At 43.1% G+C, this 14,991-nt stretch overlaps 1 protein-coding gene across 6 annotated transcripts in view; it reads right to left on the reverse strand.

Annotated features, from left to right (window-relative positions):
- Window positions 1-14,991, reverse strand: part of ntng2b (netrin g2b) — a 55,441-nt gene that overhangs the window by 12,151 nt on the left and 28,299 nt on the right. For 4 of the 6 annotated variants that reach the window (XM_086134691.1, XM_086134695.1, XM_086134694.1 and 1 more), the window contains 9 exons: window positions 10,033-10,205; window positions 7,811-7,840; window positions 1,678-1,821; window positions 1,469-1,582; window positions 1,273-1,365; window positions 973-1,131; window positions 466-624; window positions 276-380; window positions 57-167 (listed from right to left, as the gene is read on the reverse strand). In XM_086134691.1, coding sequence (XP_085990817.1) covers window positions 57-167; window positions 276-380; window positions 466-624; window positions 973-1,131; window positions 1,273-1,365; window positions 1,469-1,582; window positions 1,678-1,821; window positions 7,811-7,840; window positions 10,033-10,205 — 1,088 coding nt within the window. The remainder of the gene's footprint in view (window positions 1-56; window positions 168-275; window positions 381-465; window positions 625-972; window positions 1,132-1,272; window positions 1,366-1,468; window positions 1,583-1,677; window positions 1,822-7,810; window positions 7,841-10,032; window positions 10,206-14,991) is intronic. The other 2 variants (XM_086134692.1, XM_086134696.1) reach the window with 2 other exon arrangements.

Genomic DNA, 14,991 nt, shown 5'->3' on the forward strand with positions numbered 1-14,991 from the left:
GAAGGCAAGGTTGCATTTCACTACTCATACCATCAAAAAAAAAAAAAAAAGGATACCTCTCTTTTGGTTGCCTCCTTCCTCAACTTCATCCTCATGCTCAAATGAGAAAGCATGTTTGTGGCCATAAGTCTCATTTTCCTCATGCTTATGGGAAACCAGAGGTCTGTCTTTGATGATCATAACCATGACACAATTTACATAGGTAGAGCTAACTTGTACCAACAGTGCTACTTCTACTAAAACTACTGCTGTACATTCAACTGTGATACTCTTACTTTCAGCTTCTTTTTGTTTGTCCTTGCCCTCCCCATCCTCCTCGTGCTCGGAGGAGAAAGTACTTTCGTGGCCACGACTCTCATGATCCTGCGGCCCATTAGAAACTAACACGATAAAAAAAGAACATTTAAATTCAAGCAGAGGGGTTTCTACTCTCTACAACGCTACATCTATGGGAGATGACAATACCTCCAGTTATCGTTTCCGTCTCATGATCAAATGAGGTTGCTGTCGCATGGCCATGATTCTCATGAGGAACGGAAACTCTTCTACTTTTGCCTTCCTCGTGTTCAGGTGTGAAAGTGCCTCTGTGGCTATGACTTTCATGCGCCTGAAGTGCGTGAGGGACTGAAATACAATTGACAAACAAAGATGTTGATCAGTTGTTTTTTTTTTCTTTTTTGTGCACTTGCTGATAGAATGATTCTCATGTACTTTGTACATTCTCATCTCCAAGAGTCTGCGATAGTAACTAGCAGATTACTTTGAAAACTTCAACCATCACGATAAATTTGTCTTTTGTTGGGAACATCCTCCTGGTGAGATGAGAAAGTGCTTTTGTGGTCATGAGTCTCATGAACGTGAGACTCATGCTAACCTTATAAGAAAAATGATTTACATTTCTAGGTAGGTTTTAAGGTCTTGGGAAAGCATTTCTACTTTAAACGGTGCTGCATCTATAGGGGATGGTAATACCTTTAGCGCTTCTTTTTGTTTCATGTTCAAATGTGGTTGTTGTCCCATGGCCATGTTTCTCATGAGGAAGGGAAAGTCTTTTGTGTTTGTCTTCCCCGTGTTCGGATGAGGAAGTGCCTCTGTGGCTGTGAGTCTCATGTTCCTCAAGTGCACGAGAGACTGAAATGCCATCGACAAGCAAAGGTGTTAATACACATTCTCATTTTAAGGCTCATTGAGGAAATGATTCTCATGTACATTCTCATTTCCAAGATGAGAGACTGCTATAGTCGTTTCTTTCACTACTTTGAAAAGTCATACCATCACTTTCACTGGGATCGTCCTCATGGTGAGATGAGAAAGTTCCTTTGAGCCCGTGAGTGTCATGTTTCTCAAGCACATGAGAAACTAACACTTAGAAAAATGAAGATTTACACTCAAGCTGAGTTGTTAGGTTTAATGAAAGAGGGCGTCTACTTTCTACATCACTGCATCTACAGCATTTTAAAAGTCATACCTTTACTTTCACCTTGTTTTTCATTGGGAACCTCCCTGCGGTCCCCATGGAGAGATGAAAAACGATCTTTGTGGTCACGAGTCTCATGTTCCTCCAGCACATGAGAAAATAACACTGCAAAAAGGTAATTTAGACCCAAGCTGAGTCGTAAGGTTTGAGGGAAGGGTTTCTAACGTCTCGAACGATGCATCTATGGGAAATGCCATTACATTCATCTTTTCTTCCTTTCTTGGCCTCAAATGAGGTTGTTGTCCCTCGTCTATGATCCTCATGGGGAAGGGTAACTCTTTGATGTTTGTCTTCCTCGTGTTCAAATGAGTCTTGGGTCTCATGCTCTGCAAGTGTGTGAGAGACTGAAATGGCATTGACGAGCAAATATGTTGATTTTTTTTTCTTCTCATTGTAAGGCTTCTCATTTTAAGATTTGAAAAACGATATTCTGTAACGTCTTCTCACAAGTATACCTTGCATAGAACCCCTGGAATCAATATAGCCTCGAAAGAGCAGCCTGGACCTACATCCTACTTTTGCATTTTTAACGATGTCAACTTTTCCCCTTCCTTTCCACCCTTTTTTCTCCTCCTGCATTTTTCCATGTTATGTTTTACCCAGGGGGTGTTTTGCATTTCCCAGAATCCTTTGCATCAAGTTCTCAGGGCGACTGTGCGCTTAGGAGAGAGACGGGAATCTAGTTCAGATGGAGCTTGCTACTCCTCACGCGTGTTCATAAAGTTGAAACGTCTTTGTTGTGTTTTCATTGTCGGATGACAAGCCTGCTGGATTGTTAAACGTGTAGCTAATCAACCTGTTAAAACACGTGACTTTTGTCAAATTTTCAGCATGTAGCCTATCGTCAAACCTTGAACTTGCTCATGAGACCACAGCATGCTCATTGGATTTGTTTTGAAGACAAGCTTACACTCTCAAGAGTTGATTTCTGTTACAGTGTTTTACATTTCATCTGATCCAGGATGGCTAAATTAGCTCGGAAGCTATCCGTTTGGTGATTGCAAAGTAAAACATCAATACAAACACCTGACATCATCCTGCACTCATGTAGGTCATGTCTGAGCTAAGTCGAGTCCCATGAATATCAAGTGAAACTCATGTTGAGACAGTTTCTGCCGGCGTTTTAATTGGGGAGAGAACACGTAACCAAGGCTGAGTATTATTTTGAACTTGTCAAGTTGTGAGCTGTACAAATTTTCCCGTAGCCTCTTGCGTATTCATGTAAGGCGAATTACACGTTGTTGAGTGGCCACAGCTTAGCAGCCCACTAGAGACCAATACGCCGCATGCCTCCATCTGTGTTCGACACCCCCTCGAGGTATTTTCGCACGAGCCATGCTTGTCTCCAGTGGCTTCTCTTCGGAGCAGGGTATCCTGTAAGCATCTTTCTTCTGGGCAAATTTCACTCGCCCACGCTCCACCCCCTACGTCCTCCCCGGGGTTCCAGCAGCTGTTTTTTCCGCGGCCGTATCATCATTGTCGTCATCATCTCACATGACTGGCACAACGCCATTGCTTTATCTCATCAAAGCATCACCATTCATACACACACACACACGTGTGTGTGAGTCCATACTGTTTCAGTAGCGATAAACTACTGTGGGAAAACAGCAGTCAGAATCAGGTTTGAAAAGGCTGCACTCGAAACTACGGCTTGTTCCATTTATAAATCAGATTTTTACCTCCATTGGAAGTGATTTCAAATACAGTAGTACTTTGATTTATGAGTCTGGAGCATAATCCCTGGCTGGGGTAAATGGGGATTCACTCCGTCAGTTCATCCAAAAACAACAGTACAACAACGCTCCACAAGGGGGAGATAGATATTACACAATGCAGCTTGAAGTTGCCTTGCACATACTTTATGTACAGTACATTCATGCTTCTATGCATCCATGCAAATGTACTGGGAGAGATTCCAGGTGCTTGTAATTGTTCAAGGCTTTTTTCCTTTCTTTTTTGAAGCTGAGCCGCATCAGTTACACGAGGGCACATCATGTAAATGCAACGAGGAGCTGCTGAGCGAGCTAGTGAATTAGCATAGGAGATGCTGCCTCAGATTGTTTATCTAGAGAGCGCCTCTTCCTCCCTTTTTTTTTTCTCCTTCAAACACACACATGCACGCACACATGATGAGCGTTCACACAGTGTGAAGTGTGATTTCACACTGCTGACAAAGACTGAACTCCAAAGCTGTTCCATAAGCCTCCCATTGCTGGGAGATTTTCCATTTATTTATTTATTTTAACCCTACAGAGAATCGTCTTAAAGGCTAATGTGGCCATAAAATGATGTTTTGCACTCTATGTCAAAAGCCTTTATCAAATTTTATGCTTTTTTTAAGCCTTAACGGGCACGGCCTAGTGAGTGACGTCAGGAGCGTGTGTTTTGTTTGTCCTGTTAAATAAATGGCTGAAAGATCATCAACGATTGTGGCTCTGCTAGCCAGTTTCCAGGGCATCACGGTGTGTTCATTGCTCCATTTTTTTAAATATTACTTTATTTGAATGGATTTCCTTGATTTTGTAAATCCAGTGAAAAATGCGGAATGGGAAATGACTTTGGCGTTCACACAATAAAGTTTTGAAAATAAGTAAATAAAATAAAAGACCCCATGGTTGGGGCCCTAATCGAAGGGACTTGGTGGTGGAAGTGTGGGGTGTCCGATTGTTTTTATATCACGACAAATATTAATTGGCCCTTAACCCCTAGTGGAGTGCTCTATTATTAATTAGTCATAAGTACGAGAGCAGTGCAATTTCCACTGCGAGCGAAGCGTTACTGTAACAGCTTGTGACACAATTGGGACGAGGCTGGTCATGCAGTGGCGATACCGGCTACCGATACATAAAAATCTGACATTGGGTAAGTCCTTCTTGGGACTAGTTTACCAAATACCTCCGGCAGTTTGACACATGGGCGCATCATCATCTGCATCAGAAAGAAAGGGTTTGACAATTTTTTTGTCATTTTATTAAAAGGCTAATAGCAGTATTGGTGAGCTACAAATTGAGTATGACACAGGAGTGGATTTTCAAATCCCGTATCATCCATTGTTTAAAAAAAAAAAAAAAAAAGTCCTGTCTTGGCGGAACCAACTCCCATCCCATCCTGCTCCCGTTCATAATGACTCCCACTCTCGTTCCGCTCCCAGTTGGGGGGTTAAATAAACAAATTTACTGGATAATCCTGATCCCGTCTGCCCCCTGTGAACTTTTTATCCTGTACCATCCCAATCCCATGATGAAAGGTAAACTTGACAACCTTCCCCAAAACAATGTCAACCTCTCGTAAGCAAAGAATGAATCCTGGTATCAGTCTGAACAAAAGTGGTATCAAACATCCCGATGGTAAAGCACTACTTTTGTCTAAATGAAGCTTCTCAATTCACTTTGACATATAGTTGATTGGCACCAGCATGTCAAATGATGGCGGCAAAGCACTACTTTTATCAAAAATAAACTCTACAACACAACTCAACATAAATCCTTGGCACGAAGGTGCCAAAAGATACTCACTAAATGAAGGTCTTCATTTCACTCGGAAATACAGTAGTTCCTTGGCAGCAAAATGCCACAAGACTCCGCAAAAGTTGAGTGCTCAGTCAGGAACACAAAAAGAGTTTGTGAGTTTCTTGGAGAATAACTGAGCGTAAATTCTTGTTTTTGTCTTCCTGTACATGTCCTGCAATTGGTTGGTGACCAGTGCAGAGTGTATCCCACTTCTCGCTCCAAAGTCAGTTGGGGTAGGCACCTCGTGCTCACATGCCACCCTAATGAGAACAAGCGCTATGGAAAATAGATAGAATGACCTACTATATGGTTAGATTGTATTTTCTTAAATGGGTTATGGGAATGGAAGCGGATTTAATGTGCAGTTATTTGACAGGTGCCTGCCTGTCTGACTGTGCAGAAGGGCTGTCTCAGAACGCACACGCAGACACAGACACACACAGCCTTAAGTGAGCACACAGCTCATGTGCTTTTCCTCCTTGCTCGCACACACATGGACGCACTCTTAGTGCATTTGCATATAATGAGATCATTTGTCACGCCGCCCCGACAAACGCTCGCAATCATTGCCCTAATGCCACCTGTCACTCGCAGCATCCTCATGTCTTATTACGGCACCGAGGTACGGTGTTCATTCGGCCACCGGCTAATGAAGACATTGCGAGTCGGCCGCCCGCCGTTTAACGTTGCAAGCCTTAACAATGGCATGGACACTTTTTTTTAATGCGTTACATGATTTTCCAGGCATGCTCCCATCATCGTGCTCTGTCCCAGGCAGTGTGGACTTTTGGTGTTTCAAAAAAAAAAAAAAACTAAACATGCAGGCTTTGATTAGAAGGGCAAGTGGGCAGATAGTTCGCTCGGAATTCTGCCAACATTTTCAGGATGAATGCACCGCCATTGCATGAGACCTTAGCGCTTTTGTTTTTAGAATCTATTTCATTTTTTTTGGTACTATGTCTGAAATGCCCGACAGTGCCATGGAATGACGCTAGAGCCCTGTCGAAGATAAAAGTAGAGCTTTGGCGCCATCTCGTGATTTCTTGTTATTGATTTCGCAACATTCACAATGCGAGCCCAAGGGCTGTTTCAAAAGTTGACAGCAGGGGGCGATGCTGGGCAAAATGTCAACCTCCTTACATGAATCAAAATAGGTGCCTTAATCTGTTTAATTCATATTTCACAAATGCAATACTAATCAGAATACTGTGTTTAGACTCGTGGTGCCACAGTATATTATTGCAAAGAACATGTATGATTTCGGAACAAGGGAGGAAGCTGGAATATCCAGCCAATCGCAGGTCAACTGTTGACAAAACTAGTCAATTTACTGTTTTTGTGCTCCTTATAAAACGTCGCAGGACGTGTCATATAAAAGTTGTGCTTTGGCACCATCTTTGGGGCCAATGAACTATGTCAAAGTGACATTAGGAGCTGAATTCTGCCCTGCTTAAGGTCCACAAAATCAAAGGGTAGATGTACATAAAATATGTTCCACTGCACATGTAGTCAGTCAGTCTGTGTTGGAGAAGATCAAGTCGGGGTTATGGTGGGTGGGGCGGGTTTGTTAGTGTAATACATGAGTTGGGTTTGGTGGCTCTGACCCTTCCGCCCTTGCCCATCTGTTCAGCTGACCAATGGGATGTGGGCTCGCTGGATCAGATTGTCCTGCCAACCTAATCTCGCACGGTCACTGACGTAGCCGGGCCGCTAATGTGACGAGTTATATTAATCGGCACGTTTGTGGTGACCACTCGAGCCCCAAAGACCTCGGTATGTGATCTGTACGTCGGGCCCCGGTGCGCCATATGCCCGACGTGTGTACAGTGGCCCACTCGGGCACTGAAGGCTTGATGATATATTCAGTTCTCTATGCAGGAGCTAAAACAAGGGGAGGCTTACAAATCTACAGGGATTCAGTGTGACCCAGATGTCGATGCGTAATGATTTTGAAAAATACTCTGCACAGCATTTCACACAGAAGATGGCGAACTTGGGGTTATTGCCGCAACAGGTTTACTTTTGTCAAGCACTCGCATGCTTTGGAACACTGACCTTGCGAACATTTCTGACATATCAACACTCCCGTGGGTGGTTATGAACCATATTCCCTGTGATACATAGCGACATTCCCTGTATCCAGAACAGTGACTGGGCAAACAGTTAGTCCACACAGGCGGTGCCACGCCTATGCTACTTGCTCTGAAAGTGCAAAATTGCCATAGATGGACTCGGGTCCACCCATTCTGCGTCGGTGCCTTTTATGCAGTGCGAAAGGGGGGCCGTGTGCATAAAAGCCAGAGTCAATGTCACCACTTTGACGCCGGCTTGTGTGGAAGAGCTACTAGCCTGAGAGACTCTCCACAGAGAGAATCACTAATCAGCTCGCACTTTTTATTCTCGCCCCCCTCCCAAGCCCTTCACCCGGAATCACATACATATGCTGGCATTCTCTTTTTCTCCCCCCCCCCTCCCCCTAGCACCACCAACTTTACCAACTGTCTGCTCTCCACTCCCTTTTTCTTCAATCCGTCAACGTCTGTAGTCTGAAAACCAAACTGTGGAAGAATTCCTCCTGAGCAGGATTGTGTGATGTGCGGCGATGAAAGGACTTGGCCGACAGAGGGGCCTATCAATAATGAAGCGGAGATGGAAAAAGAGAGAGAGAGGGAGAGGACTTGTAAGGGGAGGAGAAGCGAGTGACTGCAGGGGTGGGAGTGTCGGGAGCGTCTCCCGATGTGGTTCAAACTTGGAAAAACGGTGCAAAAGAAGACAGGGAAGGGAAAGGAGAAAATTTCCTCTGCTTTGCATTGTTACTTACTAGAACCGGAGGGCGAACCAGCAATCGTACCTGAAACGAAGAAGACGAGATGAAAATGATGAGAACTTGTTGACTTATGCATTGAGTTTGCCCAAAGGCACGTCTTGATGATCACGTTGAGGATGGCTTCAAGATTTTACACTGACAAAGCACGTTTTGGCTTCAGAACCTCACATTGGAGAGCTTGCATTTGACCTCATTCACTGCCAGTCATTTCCAAAGCAGAGTTCTCCAAGTTGCTGGCGGTCTCGGAGCATTTTGAATGATATATGGTGACAACATGAGCACCAAGCCCAACTAAACAAAGAGTAGACTCTCTTCTTTTACCAGGAACAAGGGTATGTTCTAGAGTTTTCCATTCTTTTGCAACATGGTTAGTTTTTACCATACATACACTGCATGTGCATATTCTTCTGGAGTGTAAAACAACTCTACTCCAAACTTCAAAATCTGTCTTTTAAAATCCCAAACCTTTTTTAACACTTGGCGTCATTTGTTACAGTATTAGAAAAGCGCTGCGTAGTTATGTCACTTGTAACTTTGATCTATAAAACAGCGACCTGAATCCGAAGGAAAGGAATTGAATTTTCAAATTCGGCTTCTGGAATCCGCGAGTGTGCATGTCGGTACCATTAGCGCGCGGTTGAGGAGTAGAAAATGGGCCTTTTGTCGTGCGGGGCGTGCAGGCCCAGGTGTGTTTGTGCCTGCGTCGCTGGCTGTGCGTGTTTCCTCCTGCGCACGCCAGCGTCGGCGTTTGTTTGAAAGGACAAAACTGGGGAGCTGCTGCCCTAGATTATTATTTTATCATCGCTCGCTGCTGTAGCTGGCAGTCTTCTCCTCCAGGATTTCCCCCCCACGCACTCTCCCCTCATCTAAGGTGATGCAAACCCGGTGAGCTCTGTCCAAACTTCCTCCATGACCTTGAAACTAGTCTTTAAAAATCACACAAATTGGGATTGCCTTACAATTTTTTTCCCTCCTAGGATAAAAATTCAACTACAATGAACAGGCGTCAAATTGGACTACACAGCGGTGAGTGGTGAAGGTTATCATTTTTGCCGTGAGAAATTTCACAGAATCGGTCGCAAGGTTGTTTTATCATGCATTTTAGGCTGTCTTAAATTCTTGGGCAGCCTGCTACCAAAACAACATCTGCTATCTCGACCTTCCCCTGATGAAAGTACGCACGGAAGCTAGTCCCCCACCATCACCCCCTCCCTCATACATTTCCTTGTTTCACCGTCTTCATTGTTTATGTCTTGTGACCTGTTGTAACTGTCATATGCTTGTGCAGGAGTTTTTTGCCTCACTCAAATTATCCTCAAATGAGGGTAGTTCGAGCGTGGGTTTTTTTTTCTCCCCCTGTCCCTCCCTTGTTTCTGACTTTTGGGTTGAGTGAACGCTGGCGCGTTTTGGCTGCCGCTGCTCAACCCGTATTATTTTGTGTTTTTTGTTATTGTAAAGTGTCCTTGGGTGTCTTGAAAGGCGCTTATAAATAAAATCTATTATTATTATTATTATTATTTTTGTCCATCTATCTATGCCAGCGACGTAAAGTGACAAGCAGAACAATTAAATTCTCTTTACCTGGATCGCAAAAGGTCTAATTTATAAAACTGAATTATACATTTGTACACTTTAGTTGATTTGTGTTTTAAATTGAGATGTGGCCATCATTTTCTGTGTATGGATCATTACAGCATTTGAGGGCATTTTCTTATTTTCATGAAGTGAAGAAGACACCAGATTGTATTATTTACGGGTGAATGAATTTCCACAGAAATAGATGAATATACAGTAATAATAATAATAATAATACATTTTATTTATAAGCGCCTTTCAAGACACCCAAGGACACTTTACAATGACAAAAAACACAAAACAATACGGGTTGAGCAGCGGCAGCCAAACGCGCCAGCGTTCACTCAACCCAAATATTACTGGTTATTTGCTCTCAACATTTCAGGAAATCAAAACACGGACCTGAAAGTAATACGTATTTTCGACCCCACTCGGTAGGATGAAGGATAAAGTGCCTGGGATTAAGCACAAATAAAGTTCAGCTGTTGTAATACTTTTCGAATAACTTCCACCAAGCAAAGTTGCAAACATCGTAAATGTAATTTTTAAGCCCCGCTAATGGGATTTGTTGTGTGACCGTTGTACTCCAATTGTGCAGAGACCCGTGAAATAGACGCGTTCACATTGTGCGGGGTACGTACAGGTGTTGGGGGTTCCGTTAGGTGCGGGCAGGTAGGAGCCGGCCTTCCAGGACTTGGCCTTGAAGCCCTTCTTGCAGCGCTGGCAGTCCTGGCCCGTGGTGTTGTGCTCACACTGGCACTGCAGATTGCCGTCCTGCAGCAGGCACTGGGAGGCATGGAGGTTACACTTGCACCTTTTAATGAAGACGGAGGAGGTAGAAAAAAAAAGGGCAGGTGTAAGCTTCAAGTTACACACACACACACACACGCACACACAACACGCAGCAGTTGACGATGTTGTGTTAACATCGCAGGTTATTAAAGGTGACGTTTTTCCTCCGAGGAAATAAAAAGTGCAACTGCTGACTGCTATAAACTCATCTCTGTATGTTGTTGTTTGGAAAGACTGATTGAATTATACACCTTATACATTCGTACAAGTACAGTGCAACCCCATTTTTCAAGAGGGATACGTTTCAGGCCATACAAAACTTCATAGTTTGACCCTTATAAACTTACCAAAACGCACATATTAACATAGCAAAGCACACGATTAAAAGTATTCCTTAGAGGCTGTTCCCATTCTCACGCTGTCAAGAATTGGGTGACAATCATATAACATCACTTTGACGAAATGAAAAGAAGACTTGCACAGTTCTCCAAATATTTGTGTTGGGAATATTTGTTATTTGTCACTCTCAGCTGAAGTTTACTTAAAAAGTGACACAAAACAGAATGAAAGAAAACTGAATTAAATTTTTTATTACGCCCAAACCAAACTAAACCATAAACTCAACTCTCCAACAATTGCTGCTGTAACACACACACACACACACACACACACACACACACACACGAGTCAGCAATACAAACAGAACATACAAGAAAACAACAACAATTCTGAAAGTCAAAATTCAATTTTCACTAAAATGTTCAACCGAACCATTTTATCGAATGAAAGCCTGCTAGCATAATGCTAACATAATCATGTGAAACGCCAAACGTAAAAAGGTTGAAACGCCAAATGGAAATGAGCGAAGATGCTGTAATTCAGAACCTTCAATCATCTGCTCTTTCATCACACATGGAGTAGCAACACGTACAGAGCGTCGCGTTTTTGATGCGTTAAGCTTCGACTTTTAGCTCCCAGACAAAATGAGGATGGGCAGGACCTCTCAGCAGCTGCCGTTTTCACATTACTGAACCTTTTCCAGATGAGCGGCTGGATTCCGATTCCAGTTTGTTCCACTGGAGTGCACAACCATCCGTCTGCATCAAATATTCAGAGACGACGTCGATATTTCAATCTTCCCTCTCATTATAATCTTACCTTGCTTTATTTGGAAAATGTGTAAACGTCGCTGGATTTGACATTATTAGGGTGGTTTTTTTTTGGGGTTTTGTTTTTTACTTCAGACCAATTAGGCCCGCGCCTGCCTGATCAACCAACCAGATGATCTGACAGGATGCGGCAGGTGGAATCCATCAGACAGGTGTCTCGCCTTCACCGCTGAAGGACACGAGCTGTCCTCGTAAACGATGAGGGAAATTGAACAGCTCTTTTTTTTTGCTTTTTTTTTTTTTGTCCTAGCGTGCACACGAGGGGAGCTTGAACGTTTGGTGAAATGAGACAGGTGTGTTTCCGAACGGACTGGGAGGCGACAAACGCCTGGGCTGAGTGAGTGACAGCGGCCGACATAGCGCCGCTTCTTATCTTCTAAAAGGCTCCAACCTGTCTCATTGCAAAAGTGAGAGGCGCCATCTCGGAAGTTTTTACCCTGTTGCCTGTCACAAAGATTTACAGACAACCCCTCTTCATCACCAGGGATACGCTTGAAACACACTTAAACTTATTAAAACAAACTTTTAGACGTAATCCTGAACGCCTCTTCTCACTTTGCCGCTCGCGCAGTTCCTCAAATATTTCAAAGCATGATTGCTTCAAGTTGTTTGTCACTCCCATCTGAAAATGAATGACTGCCAATATGGTGTAAAACATTTTAACTGACAAATACATTTAAACGTACTTCTAAGTCCAAACTTAATTGCAGGCTAAATGCTACAAATGCAGCATTTTTTCCCCATAATACCACGGGATATTGATTTGAAAAAAAAAAAATTAGCATTTGACCTACAGTACATTATACCAATACGTTCGAAGGGAGCATAATTTGTAATTTTGTGGTTTTATAATGTAACAGCATCAAACAACCTTTGGTCAACGGCAAACTATTTCATTTTCCTACATCGTAAAAGATGTTTGCTCCATTCGTAAACGTAATACTTTGCCTGAGTCTCATTCACTTTTATTCCATTTTTTTAATTGTTCGAGATAAAGGTCAAATCAAAAAGATGGAACACTTAGCACAACGATAAATATAAAAATAAATCGAGTCGTACTCTGCTCTTACCTTTAACATAGCGCAAATGAACTAATGTTAGCAATACTCGCTAGCTATGTTATCTGCCTGGGTAGCAAGTCCGAAGTGTTTCCTTCAAGTGACATATCTTGAAAATGATGCAAACTGTCATTTCAAGACGTGACCTCGAATGTGTTGAATTACTCTAAATTTGGACTTGCCTGTATCCTGTAACAAACAATAAAAATATGATCGTGATGAAGATAGATGGATAAACCTAGCGTGGGTTCACCGTATCGTGGCGGCATGAATTCGCGATGTTGGGACATCTCCTCGTGTGCAATCCCACCAATGACCAACTAATGAGTTTGCTGGCCAGCTCCTGCATCCCTCTGTCCAGTATCTGCTTTGAGCGCACATCTCTGTGAAGTCGTGTCAGCGGCTGTGTCTTTAATGATGGGGCGACTGCCTGTTTTTAGACGTGCAGAGGCATAGCAATTACGGGTATAAATAAGAAGAAAGATAAACAAACATCAAGGGGGGAGCCATGCGGTGACGAAGCCCGAGAAAGCAGCTGGAAGCAGCCGTTAATGGGGCTTTATCTGTCGCTTTACTGTAGTCACCCATTCCGCCATCCCTCGGCGGGGAAACATTCATCATTGCCGCTCTTCCAGTGTTTTCTCTCGAACTCCGCCTGCCAACTTTTGCTGTGCCCGCTTTTGACTCTCCGTGTTGTATCTTGGCTGCTTTGATTGTCTGTAGCCCCAAAGCAATGCGGCAACTGCGAGATGCTCCGCTGCGTTCTTTCGGCAACAGTGTGTTAGCTCAAATTTGGCTGAGCAGCCTGTACGGCACTCGTCTGTCGCCTCAGAGGAACGAAGGAACTGTATCAGGGTTACAATCGTTTAGAATTTTAGTTGTTTATGGTTTGCATTTTGTTTGGATTTTCTTCTTTTTTTTCAATTAAGTTAATTTGAATTCGTTTTTTGACAGCTTTTATTAGTTTGCGTTTATCTAAAATATATTTTTTTGTTTTTGTGTTAGCTTTAGTTTTTTTTTATACAGGGTATCTGTGTGCAAGATTAAAAAGTATACCCGCCACTCCAAAAAAAAAAAGAGTTCAATTCCACTTTTTTCAGACTGATCGAGTACTACAAATAGGCAAAAATTGTGAGGAAAATCTTTCTTTCTGACGCAGATGATGATTCGCCAGTAAAACCATTCATGAGACACATCTGTCGCATATATGGACTTTTTAAAATGACCTATTTTCTGAGTAACACAGTAAAAGAATGTTGGTGTAATGTAACGCCATACAGCTGTCGTAAAATCGTCACAGTTTTAAATTCTTCTTAAAAACGGAAACAATTTACGACTCTAACAAAGGACATTTTGACGATAATTATTGGGAGTTTTGTAAATGTAAAATGTAATTTCCATTAGGTAACATTCTTTTCAAGATGTTAAAACATTTTTGCCCAACTCTTCGAAGGTAAAACTTCATCAGGTGGTGATTGAAGCGGCAGTAGCCACTTTCATACTTCCCCTTTCTACAGAATCAGGCCAAGGATATTTAAAAGCACACAGTTTGCCTGCGGTAGTTGAGTCAACCTTGTGTAGTGTTTCTTGATGGTGTTAACTTTCACTTTTTACGGCCCATATAAGCATGCTCTGCCAAGCTCCAGCAAAACAACGTCCTGAGCGTGCTGCTCAAGCGTCCCGCCGCGAGCGCGGCGAGAAGTGACTGAGCGAGGCGAATGAACCACATGAAGCCACAATCATTGACCAGTCGCATGCCCACTCAAGTCTTTATCACCCGCGTAAATGCCACGCCACGCCACAACACCACCACCACCGGAACCTTCCCGCCTTGTAAATTCCCAGAAACTATTTGGACATGACTCTGTTTATGTTGTAGCTTCATAAATTGAGTTTCCTCAAGTAGTGTCTTGGTCTTAAGACGTGGACTGCTCCGCTCCATTGTTCATTATTCGCAGACAATTTCACTGATTTCAAAAGTGCATCTGGTTGGAAATGATGTGCCAGATCTCTCTCTCTCTCTTTATATACTGTGTGTATATATATATATATATATATATATATATATATATATATATACTCCATTGTGAGACAAATAAAGCTTTTCTTATATACAGTATATATATATATATATTAGAGGGGCGGCCCGGTAGTCCAGTGGTTAGCACGTCTGCTTCACAGTGCAGAGGTACCGGGTTCAATTCCAGCTCCGGCCTCCCTGTGTGGAGTTTGCATGTTCTCCCCGGGCCTGCGTGGGTTTTCTCCGGGTGCTCCGGTTTCCTCCCACATTCCAAAAACATGCATGGCAGGCTGATTGGACGCTCTAAATTGTCCCTAGGTGTGAGTGTGGGCGTGAATGGTTGTTCGTCTCTGTGTGCCCTGCGATTGGCTGGCAACTGATTCAGGGTGTCCCCGCCTACTGCCCGAAGACGGCTGGGATAGGCTCCAGCACCCCCCGCGACCCTAGTGAGGATCAAGCGGTTCGGAAAATGGATGGATGGATGGATTTTCAATTTTACATGAACATTTTTCACTTGGAGCAGTTATTCACACATAATCTCTCACACAACATTACTGTCCA

Source organism: Hippocampus guttulatus, chromosome 17, assembly GCF_054856545.1.
Source record: "Hippocampus guttulatus isolate MCC_2025c chromosome 17, RoL_Hgut_1.0, whole genome shotgun sequence".
Lineage (NCBI taxonomy): Eukaryota > Metazoa > Chordata > Actinopteri > Syngnathiformes > Syngnathidae > Hippocampus > Hippocampus guttulatus.